At 40.9% G+C, this 25,864-nt stretch overlaps 1 protein-coding gene across 4 annotated transcripts in view; it reads right to left on the bottom strand.

The window, feature by feature from the left end:
- The window catches only part of LOC126334894 (WD repeat and HMG-box DNA-binding protein 1-like), a 207,963-nt gene that overhangs the window by 16,835 nt on the left and 165,264 nt on the right, over positions 1-25,864 (bottom strand). For 3 of the 4 annotated variants that reach the window (XM_049997595.1, XM_049997598.1, XM_049997596.1), the window contains one exon: positions 8,704-11,239. In XM_049997595.1, coding sequence (XP_049853552.1) covers positions 11,093-11,239 — 147 coding nt within the window. In that variant the 3' untranslated portion in view covers positions 8,704-11,092. Of the gene's footprint in view, positions 1-54; positions 183-8,703; positions 11,240-25,864 lie in introns of those variants that run through there. The other variant, XM_049997594.1, reaches the window with a different exon arrangement.

Here is a 25,864-nt window from a genome sequence, read left to right as displayed (position 1 = left end):
AAACACTTCAAAGGATACTATTTGATATAAAGACAGGTGAGGACTGTGCCATACTTTTCACGAGGCTGGAGCAAGCTGCACCACAGATTGTTGCCTTTCCTGGCTTCAGCTTGGTTTGTCAGTTCCCGTAATTTTCTCTTCCACTCAGTCATTATCCTTTGTGTTACCCATGACACAAATTCCTGTATAAAAAAATTAAGACAACATTAGTGTTTTTGTGTCACATTGCTTCGTCAGCTACCTTGAATTCCTCAACACCCCCCCCCCCCCCCCCCCCGCCATCCTAGAACCAAGTAGAACACCACTTCCTTCTCCTGCCTTTTTAGTATAGTGTTACATCGTCTGAACTAATTTATCTATTGGATATATATATGTTAATGCAAATCTGAGCAGAAAATGGATTCTAATCATGAAAATAAAAAGAAGTGGGAGTGGGGGGAGAACAGTATTGACATACAGCGCTCTGCTTTCAAAGGAGATACATCTCCAGCCAAAAGACAGGTCACCAACAGCAATGTAACAAACCCCAGTCCAAAATACACTGCAGATAAATCTGGGGCAAGGATACTCGTGCTTAGTGATGCACATCTACATCTCTCATCCCCCTGCTAGCCAGATTCTGCTAATGGAAAAATGTCCTCCATCACCAGAATTCAAACTCCTTCCTCAAAAGTTGAGCTGTAGTGGAGAGCTGAATACATTATCTTCTGAAACAGATTTTATGATAAAAGTGCAAAAAATGGTTAGTAATTACTGAACTCTGTGGGATCACCATTTCTATAGTGATGATTAAGTATGATGCATTTAAATTTGTGCTTCAAAATTTCATTGAATAAATGGAACATTAGATCTAGCAGTGTCACAACCATTTGGCGTGTTTTACTATCTCTGTCAGAAATTGATTTTGCAGCTAAGTATGTCATTGGAGAATCACAGTATTTTCATTATTATAAAGATTTATGCCTTCTATTGGATCTTAAAATTTTGTACATATTGTACTGTTCAGTACAATGTTCCACTTTTCACTGTTAAGCTCCTGATCAATTTCCTCGTGTTCAAAAAGTGAATATTAAAAATATGTGCTACAAATTCTCATTGGAAGAAATACAGTGATCTCATACAGATGCTTTATCTCTCTTCGAATTGGGGAGCAAATAGTAGTTCGAGGGAGCCAAGTCTGGAGAATAGGGGGGATGTGTAACGAGTTGGGAACCTATTTCCAATAATTTTGCGACCACAACTACAGAGGTGTGTGCTGGTGCATTGTCATGATGGAAAAAGACTTTTTTGCAGTCCAATTTCCAGTGTTTTTCTTGCACCTCGGTTTTCAGACAGTCCAATAACGATGAATAATATGCACCTGTAATAGTTTTACCCTTTTCCAGATAGTCGATGAGGATTATTCCTTGCGAATCCCAAAAGACAGTCGCCATAACCTTTCTGGACGAAGCAATGGTCTTCGCCTCTTTTGGTGCAGATTTTCCCTTGGGTTAGATTGTTGTTTGGTCTCAGAAGTATCCATGTTTCATCCACAGTGAAGAAATGACACTTAAAGTCCTGCAGATTCTTCCTGAACAGCTGCAAACCATCCTTGCCACACTTCACATGATTCCATTTTTGGTCAAGCATGCTGCGGATAGCTTTCTCATGTCCAAATGTTTACGCAAAATATTATGTACCCATTCATTCGAGATGCCCACAGCACTAGCAATCTCATGCACCTTAACTCTTCTGTCATCCATCACAATATCATGGATTTTATCAATGATTTCTGGAGTCGTAACCTCCACAGGGCGTCCCTAAAGTTCAACATCACTTGTGCCCATATGGCCACTCCAAAAATTTTGAAACCACCTATAAATTGTTCTAATTGAAGGTGCAGAGTCACCGTAATGCTTATCAAGCTTCTCTTTAGTCTCCTGAGGCGTTTTGCCTTTCATAAAGTAATGTTTAACCACCACACAAAATTATTTTTGAACTCTGCTTTCTTGATTCACACGAATGCCAAACACAAAGAAATAGACCAATATGGCTGAAACTTGGTGTGCATTCTTTCCAAAGATGCTGCTAAATAAACATGATGCTGATACTTGCCGGTGGTGCCATTTCTTGGACTTTGCAAAAAACTTTTCAAATGCCCTTCGTATGTGCATTGCACATGACATAACACATGACAATGGATATCCAGAAGCTTTCGACAAAGAATTACATTTTTGTATGGTTTTGCAATGCACTTAGTATAATGCCATGTATTCTCCTTCTTCATCTAGGCCTTGTAGGGCGCGATTCCCTTTTAGGGCATACATTTGTGTGTGAAATGTATTATAAGTGGGAGTGTAATTGGATATAAATGATATTGCAATATCTGCATTGGCACTGAATTGGAAATTGTCTGAAACTTACAGAAGTTTGTCTTCACTATCATATCTACATCTTCCTCAGACTCCACTGAACAACTTATAGACACAACGAACTCTTGAGGTGAGTTTACAACATTGCTTCCATTTGCAATGACACTTTTTGGGTCTGCATGGAATTCTCTCAAATTCATCCAGCATTGTGACTACAAAGTTGTAGGTATGAGCTCCAGAAAATCTCTAACATTCTAGTGTTTTGAATTGTCTATTGATGTTATCATGACTCCAAAAAAACTCGTTTTGCAGCTTGACCAGATGTTGACAGTTTTACATGTATACTCTACGCCCTGAAATAGTAATTTTATTCCTGATGAAAATAGCACTTTGGTAAAAAATGGGTCTTCAGGAGCATTAATTGGGGTCATGGAATGGATGAAAAACTTAACAAATTCACTATCAAATGTGTTGAAACTTGGTCACACAACACAACCAAGAATGTCAGTATAACTTTATTACAGTGTGGCATGAATGCCAATCACCATAACATACACTGAACATAATAAGATAAGGCTAATGTATGTGAGCAGTAGCAACATGGTAACTGAGCAGGAACATAGCACATTTTATCGGTAGTTCACAGTACTGGTCTTTTGTGGTGCAATCTTGCGGATGACAACACACTGCTAATGCACGCGACTTTCAAGTGCATGCGCATTACCTCAAAACGTATCTTGTAAAACATACATAAACAATTCATTGTTTTTCTGTGACTGACCATTTCAAGTCTTCTTTGTACTTTTTTTCATTTGCTTAGCGCAAAAATGATTTTCTTCAACAGCCTGTAACTAATGCTTTCATTTTAAGTTCCTCAAAATGTTCTACGTTTAATTAGTACCTCCCTTAATTCAAATAGCATCAGGACAGCAATTCCAAACAGTTGCCACAATACATTTTTTGTTCAAACTTTTCAGTTTGTAGCCTGTAAATCTCACTGTCAACTTATATAAAAAGTTTCTTGATATCACTATTTTTGGAGAACTCACATTTAAAGTCTACTGGTGTTGACTATTATGAACCAAAAGTCACTATTTCTTAGTCCTACATACATAAGACAATTGCTTAGTTGTGTGAAGTGGATCCACATCCATTAGCTTTAGTAGTCTTCATACAACTGAGAAAAGTATTGTAAATTAGCCTCTATTGACTGCATTCTTATCTTTGCCTAGCTAAACACAGTGCTTCTGCACGTTGATTGATGGCAGAAGAGGAGGAAATACTGCCAAATGCAGATGTCAGTTGAACTGGGCCATGTATTTAATACAAGTACTAACATTCATCTACATTACATTTATTATGTTGTCATTCAAATAAAATGGTATACCCTGAAGGTTGTTTTGAACACCACAGTGTGTTATTAGGAATAGTCCTTTTGAAGGTAGTAATCCTATGACCTCTGAACTGACTGACACAGCCACTCATAAGGAGAATTGCAGTTTAATATGTTCACTGAAACATGGAGCAAGCTAGCATTCACACTAACTTTTGAGCACTAGTTCCTTTTCTAGCAAATATACACATTGTTTGATGAATGTTTCATGATACATACTCAAGCAGTTTGAAAAAGGGCAGATAGATGCCTTCTACTGCAGGGTAACTATCACTAACTATGATATGATTTTTATTATTAGAATTTCAGCACTTAGAAGTTGCAGGGAAGCCTTAAGAAGTAGCTGACATTGTTTTCTGCATGTAAAGAAAGATTAAATGAATACAATCCTATTGTGTCAGCCGACAGCTCTATTGTGTTGAATGATTCTGACATTAATGTTACCAACAAATTATGTTCAGTGCAAGTCCATGTTTTTGCAGGTAATTAAACATTAGAATAGCATCTTACAGTCAGAATTAATGCAGACAGTTAATGCTGTAATAGGTGGAAAGTGTGATATTAACATTCATTGCTATATGAGAAATAATTTACATTCATGTTAGTTTTAAAAGTACTACAGTTGATTTTATCGGAATACATTTTCAATGAACATCGTCAAGAGCCAAAAGCAATGAATGATAATGCATAACTATACAACCATATCAGTATCTGGCAAGTATAGCCTAAATCTGCCTGTGTGGTCCTTTTGTAATAAAGTGTAATAACCAGATGGGTATCATCATCTAATGTTGTTTTTTCTTCTTTAACTTCTCCAGCAACTGAATTTGTAACTTTGTACAAACTTCCACAGAGACTGGTACTAAAATCTTCAATAAAACTGAAACATTGTTAAAACCAGTGCTGAGTCTCCAGGGTACATTCATGGATGTGTCCCTCTAACGTTTTGAGTCTTTTGAGGTGGGGACAGGAAGCTACATTTTGTTTATATTAAAAGGCGGAAAAATTACACATCAATGACACTATTAGCAAAAGGAAGTAATTTTGGTCTTCCTTTTACGTGTCATGCCAGCCAATCTCACAGTCTTTATAAAACATGACCAGAATACTGATCTGTACAATAGTATTGAAATTATTCCACATCTTTATGTTGTAATTTCTTACAGCAATAATTTGTAAACATCAGACATTGGCAGCAGGTCACTCAGAGCACCACTTCACTTTCTTTTAGAAAACCAGCAGTAGTTATAACTGATACTGAGCAACACAAAAACTGGAACAAGACTCGCAAAACTGAGATATGACGACCTCTGTCACTAGCTTATTTACATCATACAATAACTGATATGTTTTTCATGCATTGTTAGTTTTTCAACGTTATAAAACTAATGATTAAAAATTTACTTTTACATATGGTCAGATATAAAAAATGTTTCACAACAAACAGAAATTTTATTTACATACTTTAAATAATAGCTAAATATGTTTTTCTGTATAAAATTTTGTTCCTGACATAACAATTAATTTCAAAAAATATTAATGTCATTTTAATTACTAAATCATTTTATGAGTTAATATTTTTACAAAATCTGGATTTAGTATTGAACATTATTGACCTATCATTCTGAGAGTAATCAAATTAGATAAGCGATTTCACCAACAGATGACATGCCGATTTTGTATGAAAGTAAATGTATGTACAAGAATTATTTGAAAGCCAAGTACCAACCAGTTTGACCATAAAGTAATTATAAGACAATATCCAAATGGACACAAGATTGAACAAGGTATCATTTATCTATGAACTGTGTGTTTTATACATAGCCAGTGCATTGGGATGATCCTCAGTCCTATCTTAGATAATTTCATAGTACTGTTTCCTGGTCTGCTACATTACATTATTATACATCACATGATGACCACACCTGGTGATCAGCACTCCCTCCAGTGAAGGTTTCTTTTTCTTTCACTCCTCCCTTTATGCTTAACATATGACACCTTTGGATTCAGACAGGCCACATTTTCTATGAATCCTGTTCAACAAATTTCAGTTAAATGACATCCAGAGCCATGCATTCTACAGGGTCCTACTGGCCCTTTGTCTTATGTTCAAGGTATCATTGAAGGTCACTGTAAACAATATGCACTGATCAGCCAGAACACTATGACCACCTACCTAATAGCCGGTATATCCACCTTCGGTAAAGATAACACCAGTGATGTGTTGTGGCATGGAAGCAATGAGGCTTTGAAAAGTCATTGCACAAACAACACAAACAAGTCACGTAATTCCCAACAATTTCAGATGTGTGTGTGTGTGTGGTGGTGGGGGGGGGGGGGGGGGGGGGAGGGGAGGCGGCAGCGATGAGCTCGAACACCATGTTCAATAACTTCCCAGATGTGTGAGATCGGGTTCATAACTGGTGAGTCACGGGGGGGGGGGGGGGGGCAGCACATCAACTGGAAGTCACCACTGTGTTCCTCAAACCACTCCATCACATGATCATCATGAATGTTGCCCAGAGCATAATGGAGCTGCCACCAGCTTGTCTCCGTCCCACACTACAGGTGTCAAGGAGACGTTCCCGTGGAAGATGACAGGGACGCACCCTCTCATTGGCATGATGAAGAAAGTAACAGGATTCATCAGACTATGCAATGCTTTGCCACTGCGCCAACGTCCAGTGCTGATGGTCACATGCTCATTTTGGTTGTACACTCCTGGAAATGGAAAAAAGAACACATTGACACCGGTGTGTCAGACCCACCATACTTGCTCTGGACACTGCGAGAGGGCTGTACAAGCAATAATCACACGCACGGCACAGCGGACACACCAGGAACCGCGGTGTTGGCCGTCGAATGGCGCTAGCTGCGCAGAATTTGTGCACCGCCGCCGTCAGTGTCAGACAGTTTGCCGTGGCGTACGGAGCTCTATCGCAGTCTTTAACACTGGTAGCATGCCGCGACAGCGTGGACGTGAACCGTATGTGCAGTTGACGGACTTTGAGCGAGGGCGTATAGTGGGCATGCGGGAGGCCGGGTGGACGTACCGCAGAATTGCTCAACACGTGGGGCGTGAGGTCTCCACAGTACATCGATGTTGTCGCCAGTGGTCGGCGGAAGGTGCACGTGCCCGTCGACCTGGGACCGGACCGCAGCAACGCATGGATGCACGCCAAGACCGTAGGCTACTACGCAGTGCCGTAGGGGACCGCACCGCCACTTCCCAGCAAATTAGGGACACTGTTGCTCCTGGGGTATCAGGGAGGACCATTTGCAACCGTCTCCATGAAGCTGGGCTACGGTCCCGCACACTGTTAGGCCGTCTTCCGCTCACGCCCCAACATCGTGCAGCCCGCCTCCAGTGGTGTCGCGACAGGTGTGAATGGAGACGTGTCGTCTTCAGCGATGAGAGTCGCTTCTGCCTTGGTGCCAATGATGGTCGTATGCGTGTTTGGCGCCATGCAGGTGAGCGCCACAATCAGGACTGCATACGACCGAGGCACACAGGGCCAACACCCGGCATCATGGTGTGGGGAGCGATCTCCTACACTGGCCGTACACCTCTGGTGATCGTCGAGGGGACACTGAATAGTGCACGGTACATCCAAACCGTCATCGAACCCATCGTTCTACCATTCCTAGACCGGCAAGGGAACTTGCTGTTCCAACAGGACAATGCACGTCCGCATGTATCCCGTGCCACCCAACGTGCTCTAGAAGGTGTAAGTCAACTACCCTGGCCAGCAAGATCTCCGGATATGTCCCCCATTGAGCATGTTTGGGACTGGATGAAGCGTCGTCTCACGCGGTCTGCACGTCCAGCACGAACACTGGTCCAACTGAGGCGCCAGGTGGAAATGGCATGGTAAGCTGTTCCACATGACTACATCCAGCATCTTTACGATCTTCTCCATGGGAGAATAGCAGCCTGCATTGCTGCGAAATGTGGATATACACTGTACTAGTGCCGACATTGTGCATGTTCTGTTGCCTGTGTCTATGTGCCTGTGGTTCTGTCAGTGTGATCATGTGATGTATCTGACCACAGGAATGTGTCAATAAAGTTTCCCCTTCCTGGGACAATGAATTCACGGTGTTCTTATTTCAATTTCCAGGAGTGTAGTTGCTGATGTTGTGGTGTCAACATTGGCACAGGTATGGGTCATTGGCTGCGGAAGTCCATCGTTAGGAGTGTTCGATGCACTGTGTTTTCAGACACATTTGTACTCTGGTTAGCATTGAAGTCTGATGTTAGCTCCATCACAATTTGCTGCCTGTCCTGTTTTACCAGTCTACCCAGCCTACTATGTCTGACATCTATAATGATGTTTGGAAGACACTCACCACAGCACCCCTCAAACACCCGACAAGTCCTGCAGTTTCCAAAATGCTCATGCCAAGCCTCTGGGCCATCTCAATCTGCCCTCGGTCAAATTCGGATCGATCGTGGGCCTTCCCCATTCTACACATGGACAGTGCGCTCATCGATACTACATCCACTGTATGTGTGTCTGACTAACAGTCATTCCTTGACTGGACAGATTTATATTGATAGTAAGTCAGTGGTCATAATACTGTGGCGTGTGTGTGTGTGTGTGTGTGTGTGTGTGTGTGTGTGTGTAAGAATCCTGGTTGAGCCTTCACAGACAGATAGCAAGAGTCCGTTCCTGTCAATTCTGTTTTCTGTAGAAGCTGCTCTGTGTATGAGAGCTTCATTAACCACTAATTTTCTCTGCATAAAACTAATCGACACCAATGAAAGTTAAATAAAACAAACAAGTTATGAAGGCTTTATGAGTGATTTATAATGAATTTTCTATCCCCATCTCTCTCTCTCTCTCTCTCTCTCTCTCACACACACACACACACACACACACACAATGAATATGTGGTCCTTGTTGTTTTCTGAGAATGAACAGAAGTGCAGAAATGGTCAAATAACAGAACAAGTCATGAAGGTTAGCCTTTGTATCTTTTTTAATAAAAGAAACCCTACAAGAATAACAATTTTTCACAACATTCTTTACATAATGTAACGTTTGTCAAAGTTCATAACAACAATTTAAATTTTGCTTCTCAAGTGACTACAAAATGTTGCTAATGTGGACACAGATGTTTTACAATACATGAAATACTGTTGGTCACTTCTATTTTATCTTTCAATTTAAATGCAGTATAGTATCAAATGGCGACAGTCACAGATACTGTTGCATATTATTATGACAGTTTCACAGAAATTTTGAAATAAGATATTGTCAGCAACTTCTTTACTGCACTGCTACTACATTGTTACTGATCACGCACAAAGGCATACAGTGTGATGTAACACCAGGAATAACAGTAACTGTAAAGCTTCACAGTGAGACGAGACAGATTAAAATCACATTCTTGCACTGTAGCATCAAACTACTTGTTTTTGCACGTTACTTTGGGAACAAGAACACATTTTACTACAAAAACTTTTGGTGGTTATAAAAAGAAAATAGCTCAAACCTCTCAAGTAGGGAAAAAAGGTCCAACTACTGAGAGATTTTGTAGTCAGGTTTGGAAGATGCATGTGGCAGGATATTACTGATATTTTAAAATGACTGCTGTTCACTGAAAAGAAAGCAGGAGCATACTGTAGATTAAATTTGTGTAAGTACAGTTTATTGATGCTTCACATTAATTTGTTTATCACGGTTTGCATACAAGAGAATTCAATTTCCTACTTCTAAAATTAAAAATTATATTAAAAGAAATTTTTTCTCAAAACACAATTTATTAATCATTTATGAGATGTTGAATGCAACACTAACTAATTTTTTCAGGGTGTTACATTAAAACAAGGCACTACAAAATTGGGCGTCATATAAATTAAGAACCACTGTAACATAATCAGTACATAGAAAGTTTGACAATTACATTCCATATTTACAGCCAACAAGTACAACAGATAAAACTTTTCTTCTTTCCATGTCTTTTAAATTACCACTCCATATTAAGTTTGGTGGAATTTGGCATTACTGTATACTTCATGTTTCACAGGTGACCAAAATTCTTTGCATACTTCATCATCTTTTAACTCAGATACATCATTTTGCTCAATGCACACAGTAAATGACAGAGATCTCCTCCATCAGACAGGTGATTTGTATTCACTTGAATTTGGTAGGCGATGAAATTTTGCACTGCAGGCACTTCTGATGGAAATTGGTGTTCTAAATTCTTTATGTAACATGTCAGACAAGTAGTGTCAATATTATGAAAAGGATAGTTGCTACTTATCATACAGTGGATATGCTAGATTAAAAAAATAAAAAATAATATAAAATTAAACTAAAAAAAAAATAACTGTAAGAAAGTAAGCTTTCAGCCAACAAGGCCTTCATTGGTAAAAAACACACACACACACACACACTCTCTCTCTCTCTCTCTCTCTCTCTCTCTCTCTCTCTCTCTCTCTCTCTCTCTCTGTGTGTGTGTGTGTGTGTGTGTGTGATGTAGCATTGTTGGCCGAAAGCTTACATTCTGACAGTCTTTTTGTTGTGTCCATCTGTGACTAGCATCTCTGCTATACGGAGAGAGTAGCAACTATCCTTTTCATAATATTGACATTCCATCCTGTATTTTCCAACATTAGAGAAGTAAAATACTTATGTGACCGTTTATATAAATTTATGAGGTGCACGTTCTGAAAATAGAAACTTGGGCTTTCCTGCAGTAGATTATTGCCTGAGGGCTACTAATTTTTTTATCTACTTTCACCTTTATTGATAACATTCCCAACAGTACAAATGTGCTATTAATATAATTTCTCATAAAGACGTAAAGAAAGTCAGATTATTATAATAGTTACATTAAAATTTCCTATAGAACACAAAATGTGAAGGAATGACTAGAAACCTTCATTGTTGCACGGTGCTCACTGTCATACAGTATGTCTTGTGAAGATCAGTCAAGTGCTGTAAAGCATTATAAGGAAGTGCCAGTCTCCCATATTTAACTCTTAAAATTTTAATTTTCTAGAGACATAAATCTGTGCTTTAAAGCAACTTTAAATTTCATGAAACTGGGGATAAAACTGTCTACAATATTACTAAAGACACATTATACTGCCATACTGTTAGCATTTTTGTTCTCATGATAGAAACTACAATTAATTTCCTCAAATGTCGCTTTCATTCTTTCTCCACATAAAAAATATCTTGGTACAAAAGTTCATCAATGTCCTCTTTTCAAGTGAAATATGAAAAATCTGTTGATTCAACAGTGTCGAAAGAGCGGGCAGTAAACATCCCTGATACAAGGACATTTCAAGATATATACAGAATGATTAAAAAAAATGTGCTATGAGAAACCATTATGACTTCTTGAAAGCGAACTGTGCAATGTCTGATGATAGTATTTTTGCCACTTTGTCTTGTGATCCTGCCTCGTCCTGGGCCTTTCTCTTTTTACTTTCACTTCCGACTTCTGCACTTTCAGAGTAGTCAGACTTGCTAGCTGCCTGCAAAAGCACATGGAAAACATACATAATTATTCAGGACATCTCCTGCAAACACAATATTTAGGATAAAACACATGACAGGAGAAGACTATGATCAGTTACAGAAACAGCTCAAGAAGTCAAGAACGGTCTCCCACACTAAGAATGGAATTCACATTTATCAGTGTTTAATATACTCTCACACAAATGTTGCTTACAGAAAAAAAAAAGCCACTCACTGAAAAATAAGACTCATTAATATGTATGCAATCACTCATATTCTATTAAGATGTTGAACAAGAACAGTGTCATATGATAAATGTGTAGTAGGAAGGTACTGTCTTCACTATGAACAATCATTATGTAACAGCACATGAAACTAATATACTAACAATGTGATGTATAGGTGACTTGGAGAGGAAAGTAAGTGTCTGGCCTTACATGAAACTTGTTTATCTGTGCTAAGAACAGGAATTAAACTTGACTACCCTGCTCTCCATGAGTAGTTAAATTAACTGGCAAAACTGGCACACAAGTGGCTCAAGCCAAATTGTTGAAGTCACTATGTTCCTTCCTAAATTTTGAACACTTTATATATAGATCAGCCAAATCCCTCCACCTCAGTTCCTTAGCAATTGTGCCATTCTTGTGATGTTAAATCTTGTGTGTCTACACACAGGGGAGGGGGAGGGGGGACCTCTGAAAGACATGAAAATTCTGAGACAGTGAATTTTAGTCAAGCATCTTAACGAACTGGGTATAGAAGTGGACGGCATAATGGACCACTTGCAAGTTGAGGGGAGGGGGCAGGGGGGAGGGGGGGCGGGGAGACAGTTGAATATGAATAAGAATTACCAATGTGGCAGAGAACTTTTACATGGCCTCTTGACAGATTCATGCGCCCCTGCAAGACCCTCCAAACCTTCATGTAACATTTGCTGATTGTATCTCAAACACATAAAAAAAAGTAGTAGTAGTAGTAGTAGTAGTAGTAGGAGGAGGAGGAGGAGGAGAAGAAGAAAGAAAGGGCATTTCCCACAAGATATTAAGGCCATATTATGTTTAAAATCATCAATATCTGAAGAGAAAAAACATATGAGAATCTTCATTCAAAGATTTAGAAACCGTTCCTCTAGAATGATTCAACGGAATATGAAGAGGTAACAATCCTGTAGCAATCACTACGCACATTCCCTGCTGTGGTCACTTACTTTAGTTCTGTTCCTGCCATCCAGAGAAGCAGTTGTTGCATGATTGGAAGGCATGTGTTGAAGGAATGTGTGGTAACAAATTAATGGCATCAACCGCCAGGTTTGTGTCTGTTGCTTGGAGCATTGTATTAATGTTTATTACTTACTCCTTGGAGTTGTAATTCATTTACTACATGTTTATTCTGTTCTTTTGTTGGTGCATACTGACAAGTCGCCAAAAGCAAGTGATTCTTTCCATTCTGTTATTCTGCATTAAAAAAACTGTGCAAGGATATTCTCAGCATGTGACTGGGCACTTATTAAGTATGGCTGGCACTACACAATCTAGTACTCCCATCAGTGGCGATTCCGATGTGGTCAATGCTGCGAAGACTGGTCCCGCAATAATACTGATTACTGGATGGGATTGCCTACTGTAACGCACTGGTGATTCGTCTCCCACAGTCTTCGCCACATAATCCAGGTCACTGGTTTGCCCAGATCAAGGTCAACTTTTGCTATGCTGGAATTATAGCAGGAGCAGCTAAATTTGCACTGATAGTGAGTCAGCTCGATCAGCACTATGGTTTCAATGTTCAGGGTACGATCACAGCTCACCAGCTGAGAGTGCCTACGAAAGATTAAAGACAGCTTATTCACAGAGTCACAGAAAGACCATATCAGGCAAGAAATAGGTGACAAAAACTGTCCCAGTACCTGATTCACCTTTGCAGCAAGATGGACATTGGAACAGCGTCTGACAATCTCCTGCACACTCTTTGGAGTATCTGTCTGCCGTCAGAAGTGAAGGCAATCGTGTCACAGACAGAGATGCCCTGGAAGTTACTGTGGAACTGGCTGACCACATCCTAGAAGTAATAGCTCTGAACCAACAGATTAGAGCTCTGACAATGTATGGTAGTGATGCATCCATGACCCTTCCATCTCACACACAGCTGATGATGCTCTGTCTGCCAAAGTTGATGCATTGAGCACAGAGACTGGCACACGGGTGTCGCAAGGAGGTCTTAGTTGATACAGAGGATATAGCCACAAGCAATAAGATGCTTCTCCCTCAACTTGCTGGTACAAAAGAAGATTCAGAGAGCAGGCTAAAAAGTACACTAGCCTCTGTGCCTGCCCAAATGCAAACGGTGGTCTGTTGTAGGCTCCACCAACTGCCCAACTACATCCCGGCACCAATACATTACCGACAGGGTATCAGGCCAGAAGTCCTGTTAACAGACAAAAGGTCCAACCTTAGTATCCTGCCCAGAACGTCACTGGGTGTTGCTGACTGTCCACTTTGTTCATCTTGTCTGCGGCAAATAATTCAGCACTTGTGACATTTGGCACATGGCATGAAGAGTTGAATTTGGGACTCCACTGTCAATTCACATGGGATTTTATTGTAGTGGGTGTGGCTGAAGGCAATTATAGGGACTAGTTTCCTAGCTACTACCAGCTCCTGCTGGACGTAGCAAATACCTGCCTTGTGGACAATATTACCAGACTTATGGCCACTGGGTGTCATCACAGTGTTAGAACTTATGACATCAAGGTCATACAGATTGCGGACGAAGAGTACTGCCCACTACTGTGTAAGTTCCCAACCTTAACAAGACCTCCAGGCGCACCACAGCAAGTTTTTTACCGTATGGTCAATTGTATAATAACCACGGACCAACTGCCTGTGCCTTGCCAGCTTAGAAGACGACTCACCATTGCTGAAGTAAAATTCAACATGATGTTGTGAGAAGGCGTCATCCGAACTTCCAGCAACCCATGGGAACCTGCGTTGAATTTATTACCCAAAAAAGGAGATGCCTGGTGTCTGTGTGGTGATTACAGAGTACTCAACTCGCGAACTGTGCCTGATCGCTAGCCAGTGCTATTATTAGGAGATTATAATCATGCTGCACAGACCCATTAGATACACTGTTACAGATTGTGCGAAGGCATATACCCAAATTCTATATCTGCATCTATACTCCGCAAACCGCTGTGAACTGCATGGCCGTTATTAGGGTTTCTTCCTGTTCCATTCACATATGGATCACAGGAGGAATAATTATTTGAATACCTCCATGCAAGCGGCAACTATTCTAATATTGACCTCAGAATTCCTATGTGAGAAATTTTGTTAGTCGATTTTCTCAGGCTAGTTTACATCTATCTTCAAGAGCCTGCCAGTTCAGTTTATTCGGAATGTCTGTGGCACTTTCCCACAGATCAAACAAACCTTTGATTATTCATCCTGCCCTTCTCTGTGCACGTTCTACATCCCGTCAGTCCTATGTGGTACAGGTCCCACACACTTCAGCAATAATCCAGAACCAGATCGCAAAGGTGATTTGTAAGCAATCTCCTTTGTAGACTGATTAAACTTCCTCAGTATTCTACCAACAAACCGAAGTCTACCAACTGATTTACTCATGACTGAGCCTATGTTATCATTCCCTTTCATATTCCTACAAAACGTTAACCCAGTTGGCACAATCTAACAGTGACTCACTGGTATTATAGTCCTAGGATACTATGTTTTTTCGTTTTGTGAAGTGCACAATTTTACATTTTTGAACATTTAAAGCAAGCTTTCAATCTTTGCATCATTTTGAACCTGGCACAACTTAGAAATCTTACTGAGATCTGACTGTATATTTTTGCAGCTTCTTTCAGACAGTACTTCACTATAGATAACTGCATCATCTGCAAAAAGCCCGTGGTTCCTATTAACACTGTCTGCAAGTGTCATTAACAGAAACATAAACAGCAATGGTCCTAACACACTTCCCTGGAGCACACACGAAGTTACTTATACGTCTGACGATGACTTCACATCCAAGATAACATGCTGCAACCTTACTACCAAAACGCACTCATTCCAGTCATAAATTTCACTTGATACCTCATATGATCATACTTCTGGCAATAAGTGTAGGTGGGGTATTGAGTCACACACTTTTCGAAATATTGCCTTGATCCAAAGCTTTCAGTATGCCATGAGAGAAATGTGCGAGTTTGCTTTCACATGACTGATTTTTTCGGAATCAATACTGGTTGGCATGGAGGAGGTCATTCTGTTCGAGAAAACGAATTACTTTTGAGCTCAGAATATAATCCAAGATTTTACAACAAATCGGTGTCAATTCGATGGATGGTAGTTTTGCAGATCACTTCTACTGCCCTTCTTGAAAACGGGTGTGATCCATGTTTTTTTTTCCCCACTAATCAGTACGGTTTTTTGTTTGAGGGATCTATGATACATTATAGTTAAAGAAGGGCTAACTCAGCCGCAAATTCAGTATGGAATCTGGAGCTTTGATCAGTTTTGGTGTTTCCAGCTCTTTCTCAACACCATTGTTGTTGTAGTCGTCATCGACTTCAGTCCTGAGACTGGTGTGATGCAGCTCTCCATGCTACTCCATCCTGTGCAAGCTACTTCACCTCCAAGTAACAACCGCAACCTACATCCTTCAAATCAGCTTAGTGTATTCATCTCTTGGTCTCCCTCCACACTGCCCTCCAATACTAAATTGGTGATCCCTTGATGCCTCAGAACATGCCCTACCAACCGACCCCTTCTTCTAGTCAAGTTGTGTCACAAATTCCTCTTCTCCAGAAATCTGTTCAGTACTTCCTATTTAGTTATGCGATTTACCCATCTAATTTTCAGCATTCTTCTGTAACACCACATTTCAAAAGCTTCTATTCTCTTCATGTCTAAACTATTTATTGTCCATGTTTTACTTCCATACAAATACTTTCAGAAAAGACTTCCTGACACTTAAACCTATACTTGATGTAAACAAATTTCTCTTCTTCCACAAAACTTTCCTTACAATGGCCAGTCTACATTTTATACCATCTCTACTTTGACCATCATCAGTTATTTTGCTTCCCAAATAGCAAAATTCATTAACTACTTTAAGTGTCTCATTTCCTAATCTAATTCCATCAGCACCACCTTATTTAATTTGACTACATTCCATTATCCTCTTTTTTTTCTGCTCTTCCAGATCCTTTGCTGTCTCCAACAGAAATGCAATGTCATCAGAAATCCTCAAAGTTTTTATTTCTCCTCCATGGATTGTCATTTCTATCCCAAATTTTTCTTTTGTTTCCTTTACTGCTTGCTCAATATACAGATTGAGTAACATCGGGGATAGGCTACAACCCTGTCTCACTCCCTTCCCAACCACTGCTTCCCTTTCGTGCCCCTCAACTCTTATAACTGCCAGCGGGTTTCTGTACAAATTGTAAATAGCATTTTACCCCTGCCACCTTCAGGAATTGAAAGAGAGTATTTCAGTCAACATTCTCAAAAGCTTTCTCTAAGTATAAAAATGCTAGAAATGTAGGTTTGCCTTTCCTTAATCCATCTTCTAAGATAATTCGTAGGGTCAGTGTTACCTCACGTGTTCCAATATCTTCCCCAAGATCGACTTCGTGTTAGTATTTTGCAGCCACGAGTTATTACACTGATAGTTGTGTCATTTTCACACCTGTCAACACATGCTTTCTTTGGGATTAGAATTATTATATTTTTCTTGAAGTCTGACGGTATTTCACCTGTCTCATACATCTTGCTCACCAGGTGGTACAGGGCTGACTCTTCCAAGGCTATCAGTAGTTCTAATGGAATGTTGTCTACTCCCAGGGCCTTGTTTCAACATAGATCTTTCACTCCTCTGTCAAATTCTTCACACAGTATCATATCTCCCATTTCATCTTCATTTACATCCTCTTCCATTTCCATAATATTGCCCTCAAGTACATCGCCCCTGTATAGACCCTCTCTATACTCCTTCCACCTTTCTGCTTTCCCTTCTTTGCTTAGAACTGGTTTTCCGTCTGGGCTTTTGATATTTGTACAAGTGGTACTCTTTTCTCCAAAGGTCTCTCTTAATTTTCCTGTAGGCTGTATCTATCTTACCCCTAGTGATATATGCCTCTACATCCTTACATTTGTCCTCTAGCCATCCCTGCATAGCAATTTTGCACTTCCTGTCGATCTCATTTTTGAGACATTTGCATTCCTTTTTGCCTGCTTCATTTTTATATTTTCTCCTTTCATCAATTAAATTCAATACCTATTCTGTTACCCAAGGATTACTACTAGCCCTCATCTTTTTACCTCTTTGATCCTCTCCTGCCTTCACTATTTCATCTCTCAAAGCTACCCATTCTTCTTCGACTGCATTTCTTTCCCCCCGTTCTTGTCAATTATTCCTTAATGCTTTCTCTGAAACTCTCTACAACCTCTGGTTCTTTTGTTTTATCCAAGTCCACTCTCTTTAAATTCCCATGTTTTTGCAGTTTTAATCTATAGTTCATAACCAACAGATGATTCTTAAACCAAGTTTTAGCTATGATTAAGTTATTCTCTGTGCAAAATTCTACCAGGCGGCTTTCTCTTTCATTCTTACCCCCACTCCATAATCTCCTACTACTTTTCTTTCTCTTCCTTTTTCTACAGTTGAATTCCAGTCCCCCATGATTATTAAATTTTCGTCTCCTTTCACTATCTGAATAATTTCGTTTATCTCATCACAAATTTCTTCAATCTCTTCATCATCTGCAGAGCTAGTTGGCATATAAACTTGTACTATGGTGGTAGGTGTGGGCTTTGTGTCTATCTTGGCTACTGCTGTTTGCAGTAGCTTACTCGCAGTCCTATTTTTTTTATTCGTTATTAAACCCTCTTCTGCATTACCCCTATTTTATTTTGTATTTATAACCTTGTATTCACCTGAATAGAAGTCGTGTACCTCCTGCCACCGAACTTCACTAATTTCCCCACTATATCTAACTTTAACCAAGCCATTCCCCTTTATAAATTTTCTAACCTACCAACCCGATTAAGGGATCTCACATTCCACACTCCGACCCATAAAACGCCAGTTTTCTTCCTCCTGATAACAACGTCCTCCTGAGTAGTGCCCGCCTGGAGATCCAAGTGGAGAACTATTTTACCTCCAGAATATTTTACCCAAGAGGACGCCATCATCGTTTAACTATACAGTAAAGCCGCATGCCCTCGGGAAAAATTACGGCTGTAGTTTCCCCTTGATTTCAGCCATTTGCAGTATGAGCACAGCAAGGCCATTTTGGTTAGTGTCACAAGGCCAGATCAGTCAATCATCCACACTGTTGCCCCTGCAACTACTGAAGAGGCAGCTGCCCCTCTTCAGGAACCATATGTTTGTCTGGCCTCTTAACAGATACCCCTCCATTGTGGTTGGACCAATGGTACGGCTATCTGTGTCGCTGAGCATGCAAGCCTCTCCACCAACGGCAAGGTCCATGGTTCATGGGGGGAAAGCATTGATACTAATACTTATTGCACTCATTTCTCCAGTGGTACAAGGATTCAATTGGGGCGATTCTCTTGAGTTTTCTTTTGCAAAGGGACAATCTACAATTGAGTTAAGAATTTCAGTTTTTTGTTTGCTACCCTAAATTTCAGTTCCTGCTTCATTCACTATAGACTAGACACTTAACTTTGGTGCCTCCAACAGCCTTTCCATACGACCAGAATTTCTTTGGGTTCTGTGAAAGATCACTTCACAATATTATGCTATGGTAATCACTGAACCTTCATGCATTACTCTCTTGACAGATAAACACATTTCATACAGCATCTGTCTATCCTATGCTTTGTTTTACACCTAGTATGCAGTAATCTCTGCTTCTTTAGAAGTTTCTTCACAGTGACTGTATACCACAGAGGATCCTCCCATTATTAACTGTTCTACTGGATACATATCTTTCCAGTGCATGGTCAATTATCCTTCTAAACTTGAGCCAAAGTTCCTCTACAAGCTCCTGTCCTGTGCAGAAGGTTTGAAGTTCCTCCTTGAGATATTACACTATTGATTTTTACCAAGTTTTTTGAACATACATATCTTTCTGCTTGTCTTAGTTGTCCTTTGTCCTTTGGTAATCATTGTTGCCACAACCACATCATGGTCACTGATACCATTTTCAATGTGGACATCCTAAAAGACATCAGATCTATTTGTTGCCATTAAATCCAACATACACTGAAGTGCCAAAGAAACTAGTACAGGTATGCGTATTCAAATACAGAGGTATGTAAACAGGTATAATACAAGGCTATGGTTGGTAATGCTTATATAAGGCAACAAGTGTATGGCACAGGTTTTAGATCAGTTACTGCTGCTACAATGGCATGTTATCACGATTTAAGTGAGTTTGAACATGGTGTTATAGACGGCACTTGAGTGATGGGACACAGCATCTCAGAAGTAGAAAGGAAATGGGGATTTTCCTGTACCACTATTTCATGAGTGTACCGTGAATATCAGGAATCCGGTAAAACGTCAAATCTCCAACTTCACTGCGGTCAGAAACAATCCTGCAAGAACGGGACCAACGAAGACTGAAGAGAATCGTTCAAGGTGACAGAAGTGCAGCTACTCAGTATATTCTGCAGATTTCAATGCTGGGCCATCAGCAAGTGTCAGCGTGTGAACCACAGAAGTGCAACTACTCAGTATATTGCTGCAGATTTCAATGCTGGGCCATCAGCGTCAGCGTGTGAACCATTCAATGAAACATCATCGATATGGGCTTTGAGACTCAAAAAGCCCATTTGTGTACCCTTGATGACTGTACAACAGAAAGCTTTTCACCTCGTCTGGGCCTATCAACATGACATTGGACTGCTGATGACTGGAAGCATGTTACCTGGTCAGACAAGTCTCGCTTCAAATTGCATCGTGCGGATGGGTGTGTACAGGTATGGAGACAGCCTCATGAATCCATGGACACCCCCCCCCCCCCTCCCCCTCACCCAACACTTCCACTGGCCACCAAACTCGCCAGACATGAACATTATTCAGCATGTCTGGGATGCCTTGCAACGTGCTGTTCAGAAGAGATCTCCACCCCCTCGTACTCTTACGGATTTATGGACAGCCCTGCAGGATTCATGGTGACAATTCCCTCCAACACTACTTCAGACATTAGTTGAGTCCATGCCACATTGTGTTGGAGAACTTATGCGTGCCCGCAGGGGCCCTACACAATATTAGGCAGGTGTACCAGTTTATTATTTGGCTCTTTGGTGTATTTCCATTGTGAATGGTGTTCCAAACTATCTACTCTAGTTAGTTTCCAGAGAAGGCATTTAGTAATGTTTCACAGAATGTCTTATCACAGTCACCAATAACAAAACTGTGAACTTGGTTGTTGGACAATTAAAGTGTTCACCAATGATTACAGTATGACTGGGGAAATCAGGTTTTGCCTGAAGTTTTCGGTTACGCCAGGAGATGAATCTGGTGGGTGATAGAAGGACCAATTATCATTTATGCCCATCCTTGGTACTAACTTTTGCCCAAACAATCTCGGATTTGTGGTTTCTTGTCTGCTGCAATAAATACACCACCTCCATTTCCCATTCCTTTCAATATACAATTAAATCTTCCTCGGAACTCTCACTGCTATCAATTTCAGGTTTCAATCAGCTACCTAGTATTATGTGAGCTACACTGCTTTTCAGGAGCATTTCAAACTCTGGCACTTTGTTGCGAGTGCTTCAGCAGTTAACCAATAGGATTTTAATACTCCCCACTGGCTCGGTTTCAGTGAAAGACAGCACCTCAAACTTGTCAGTTGAGGGGTCAGTACAACACCCTGAGTCCTTCTTGGTCCCCATCCACCCTGTACAGGGCGCCCAGATTTACCACTGAAATGTCACTTGCAGTCAAGTGGATGAATAATAACAGATACCATACTTTCTGCAAAGGAGACAGGATCCACAAGAGCAAATAATATTTGAGGTACCCTTGGTACCAGTACCACAGGTACATGACTCTCTGAACTGCTTCCAACAACAACAACATGCAGCAGCTGCCACTTGTTTGACAGTAGCCAGGGTGATTTCAAACTTCTTATGAACGCCAACCAACTCATTCCATGTTCTAGAACACATGGCAACTGAGGACATTCTGAAAATTGCAATTACTACACCATCTGGGTTGTATGTGAGTAATGATGCACAAACCTGGCAGTGGTTTACCGACTTTGTCTTGCACACATTAACCTTTTGTTTTGCCTAATTGGACAACATGTTAGTGTACTCTCTGTCCACAGATCAACATCATCAGCACCCGAGAGAAGTTTCTGAGTGTTTCAAGTAGTACAGTGAGGTGTTGAACAAGGTGAAATGCGTGTCTGGACAACCAGAAGTTGAATTCCTGGCTCATCGAATAGCTTCAGCAGGCTCATTACCATTCACTGAGAATGTTGAAGCCATATTGCAAATACCTAAACAGTCTACAATAACAGATCTACACAGATACTTAGGAAAGCTCAATTTTTAACGCAGGCATTTACCACGCACTGAAGAACAACACACTGGTTCCAAAGTTAAGAGCAGTTCTTCTGTGCATTGGACCGAGGGTACAAATGAGGCTTTTAAAACAGCCAAAAGAGGTACCGCAAACAGCAGTGCTGACATGCCCCAAGCTCCACTGGCAGTAATGGTAAATGCCAGTCAGCCAGCCATTGATGCAGACTTCCACCAATGGTTGGACAAGGCATGGCAGCTTCTGGCTAATTTTTCGCACAAGCTATCACCTTCCCTGTAAAGATGGAGCACATACGATTGGGAACTTTAAACCATATACAATCAAGTACATCTGACTGTAGGTTGAGGTTGAGGTGAGAGGGTTCGTGATATACACTGAATGCTTAGCAAACACCATCAGGGAAAACATCAACACTTGTTCCCCATGGCAGTAAACCCAATTGGAATTCATTAGCCAGTACACTACGGGAATGCGCCAATATCAGGCATCACTTATGTGATGTGGACTCTCGCTCGAGTGGCCAGTGTCCCATGGCCTGTGAAAATGATGGTGCTTGCCAAGCCACAAAAAGAACAGCCCAAACTGCATACCTTATTGCACAATGACACTGCAGAACTCAAGTTATAGCTTGTTGACAAGCCCAGCAAGAACATGAAATTATATTGTGAGGCATCACATGGCAGATCACTACCTTTCGTCCCTGCTGCCTTTTGCTGACTATTGTTTGAGGCCTTGCATAATCTTTGTCACCGTGGAGTCTGAACAATATTCAAGCAAGTATCTCAGCAGTTCGTGTGGCCATGGACAGGAAGAGACTGCCACGAGTGGATGAGAACTTGCCAGCATTGCCAACTTTGCACAGTCATTTGCCAAGCTCATTCCCTGATCAGATAGTTCTCAGATGCTTCTTCACAGTTCACCCACATTCAACTTGACATGGTAGGACTACTTCCTCTGTCAGATGGCCCACGTTATATATTCACAATATTAGGTAGTATATATGATGGCCTGAGGCAGTAGCTACAGACAACATCTACAAAGACGCACTAGCCACCACTTTCACATTGATCTGGCTGGTGAGGTTCAGCTGTCTGCTCCATATGACTACCCACAGAGGCCGAAAGTTTGATTCAGATTTGTTTGCACAGTTGGTGAAGTTCTGTGGCTACATCAATCACAAGATGACCACTTATCATCTGGCCAGCAACAGCATGGTGGAATGTTGGTTCTGAACACTGAAGGATACACTAACGTGCCACCGGATGCCCTGGATATCTGCACTGCCCATAGTCCTGCTGGGCCTATGAGCCATGTACAAACCACATATAGAGTCCTCAGCAGTGGAATTGGTTTATGGTGATACTTTGTGCCTACCAGGAGAGTTATTTGATGCCAGCCTACTGTCAGAAACAGATGAACAACCAGATTTCCTTCGCAAGTTATGGGAACATGTAAATCACGTCAAACCTACAAACCTTGACAGCTGTTTGCACATCATGTTATGTACAAACTGAGTCAAGCCACCACTGCAAACACCCTATCTCGATCCCAACACAACCTGCGCAGAGACGCGTGCATTAGCGCGCGTGTGCGCGCGCACGCACACACTGGTTACCACAGTGAATGGAAAAGAGGCCACCGTGTCTCTTGGCAGAGGGAAGCTCGTTCACATTTTCAAGCAGGCATCACCCACCTTGTGGTCAAGAGCTACACACAAGGTAGAGACACCTTGTCTTCCAGCCCCATTGCCACAAGGCAATGCAGAGCCTATGTGCACCATCTGCTACATACAACATGTCTACTTCCCGGGCCATTTCAGAGAAGATGCTCCGTTTTCACCATGGGGGCTCCTGTAGGGACCGCTGACTGCTGTGGTTGCACGTATTAGTTCCGTTCGTGGCATCCAGAGATGCTGTTGTGGCGAAAGCTGAGCGACAGTGTGGTGACAAATGAATGGCATCAACCGCCACTTGGAACACTGTGTTAATGTTTATCACTCACTCCTTGGAGTTGTAACTCATTTATTGTATGTTTATTCTGTTCTTTTCTTGCTGTATATGGACAAGTCACCTATAGCAACTGATTCTTTCCCTTCAGCTATTTTGTGTTAATAAGACTGCTCAAGCCTATTCTCAACACATTATTGAGCACTTGGATAGCACTGCAAGATCTGATACCCCCATCAGTTCTATAGATGGAAATGTATTGTGAAGGAACAGCTTAGAAAGCACTTGAATTACGACAGAAGATTCTGTGTATTGAACAATTTGCTGGGTGAGTTTAAGAATAATGTTATAAGTTCTCTTATCAGAACAAATGTAGATAAAGTGAATTTGTGTCATAGTAAATGAGGAACATTCAAAGAAAGATGCTTGGACGCTGCTGTAAGAGCATGTAATTCCATAAACAGTGACATTCTGATGAAACTCGATCTTTTCCGATTGATATCCTTAAAACATGTACATTGTTAAGGAGGAAAATGTCAGCATGGTGAAAAGAACAAAGAGGGAATGACAGCACTGCTGTATTAATAGCAATGGTAATGGAAAACTGAAAACTATGAGGTATTTTATGAACAGGAAAACACTATCTTGCACTTCAGCAGCAATTTGTGTATTACTGCATCTATTTGTAAGAGCATATGATGCTCCTGGAATAAACATGTCAAAATATGTTATAATGGTAGTTGCAGGGACAACGACGAAAATGAAGAAGCTGCAGAAGTCTTGGTACAGATGTGCAAGGATTTGATACCATCAGGTGTTACGTTTTATACTTCAGTATGAGCAAATAATTCTTGCTAGCATGAACCAGCTAGAGCACACAATGGAAGAAACAAAGACAGTAATTAATGATTTTTCCTTAATTTTTTTTGTAGTCATGCTCACCCTGTAACATTACACGAATAATGTCTTTGCAGAATAAAATGTCTTCTTCTTTCTGGTTGCTTTTAAATGAAGCTACCAATTTGTGATTATACAAGAGGCATCCAATAAGTAAGGCAACAGAATTTTTTCTCCCCTTGGCCAATTTCAGTTAAAAATGTGGAATTTTCTGTGGGACTCATGGAATATTCCTGCCTCAGTCCCTACGGTTTCACGAAGTTCTGATAGATGACAGTGCAATACATAGTCTTCAAAATGGTCTGTAATGGACATACATTCCAAGCAGAGAGTTGTTGCTGAGTTTCATTTGGCAGAAAATCATAATATTGCAGATAATCATAGGCACTTGCAGAATGTCTATGGAGACCTGGCAGTGAACGGAAGTGCGGTGAGTCATTGGGCGTTGTGCCTGTCACCATCACAACAAAGTTGTGCATAGCTGTCCAATCTCCCACATGCCAGCCAGCCGCACACAGCTGTGACTCCTGTACATCTACATCTACATGACTACTCTGCAATTCACATTTAAGTGCTTGGCAGAGGGTTCATCGAACCACAATCATACTATCTCTCTACTATTCCACTCCCGAACAGCGAGCGGGAAAAACGAACACCTAAACCTTTCTGTTCGAACTCCGATTTCTCTTATTTTATTTTGATGATCATTCCTACCTATGTAGGTTGGGCTCAACAAAATATTTTCGCATTCGGAAGAGAAAGTTGGTGACTGAAATTTCGTAAAAAGCTCTCGCCGCGACGAAAAACGTCTATGCTGTAATGACTTCCATCCCAACTCGTGTATCATATCTGCCACACTCTCTCCCCTATAACGCGATAATACAAAACGAGCTGCCCTTCTTTGCACCCTCTCGATGTCCTCCGTCAATCCCACCTGGTAAGGATCCCACACCGCGCAGCAATATTCTAACAGAGGACGAACGAGTGTAGTGTAAGCTGTCTCTTTAGTGGACTTGTTGCATCTTCTAAGTGTCCTGCCAATGAAACGCAACCTTTGGCTCGCCTTCCCGACAATATTATCTATGCGGTCCTTCCAACTGAAGTTGTTCGTAATTTTAACACCCAGGTACTTAGTTGAATTGACAGCCTTGAGAATTGTACTATTTATCGAGTAATCGAATTCCAACGGATTTCTTTTGGAACTCATGTGGATCATCTCACACTTTTCGTTATTTAGCGTCAACTGCCACCTGACACACCATACAGCAATCT

The sequence above is a fragment of the Schistocerca gregaria genome, chromosome 2 (assembly GCF_023897955.1).
Source record: "Schistocerca gregaria isolate iqSchGreg1 chromosome 2, iqSchGreg1.2, whole genome shotgun sequence".
Taxonomy (NCBI): domain Eukaryota; kingdom Metazoa; phylum Arthropoda; class Insecta; order Orthoptera; family Acrididae; genus Schistocerca; species Schistocerca gregaria.
This window is presented reverse-complemented; position numbering and strand designations above follow the sequence as displayed.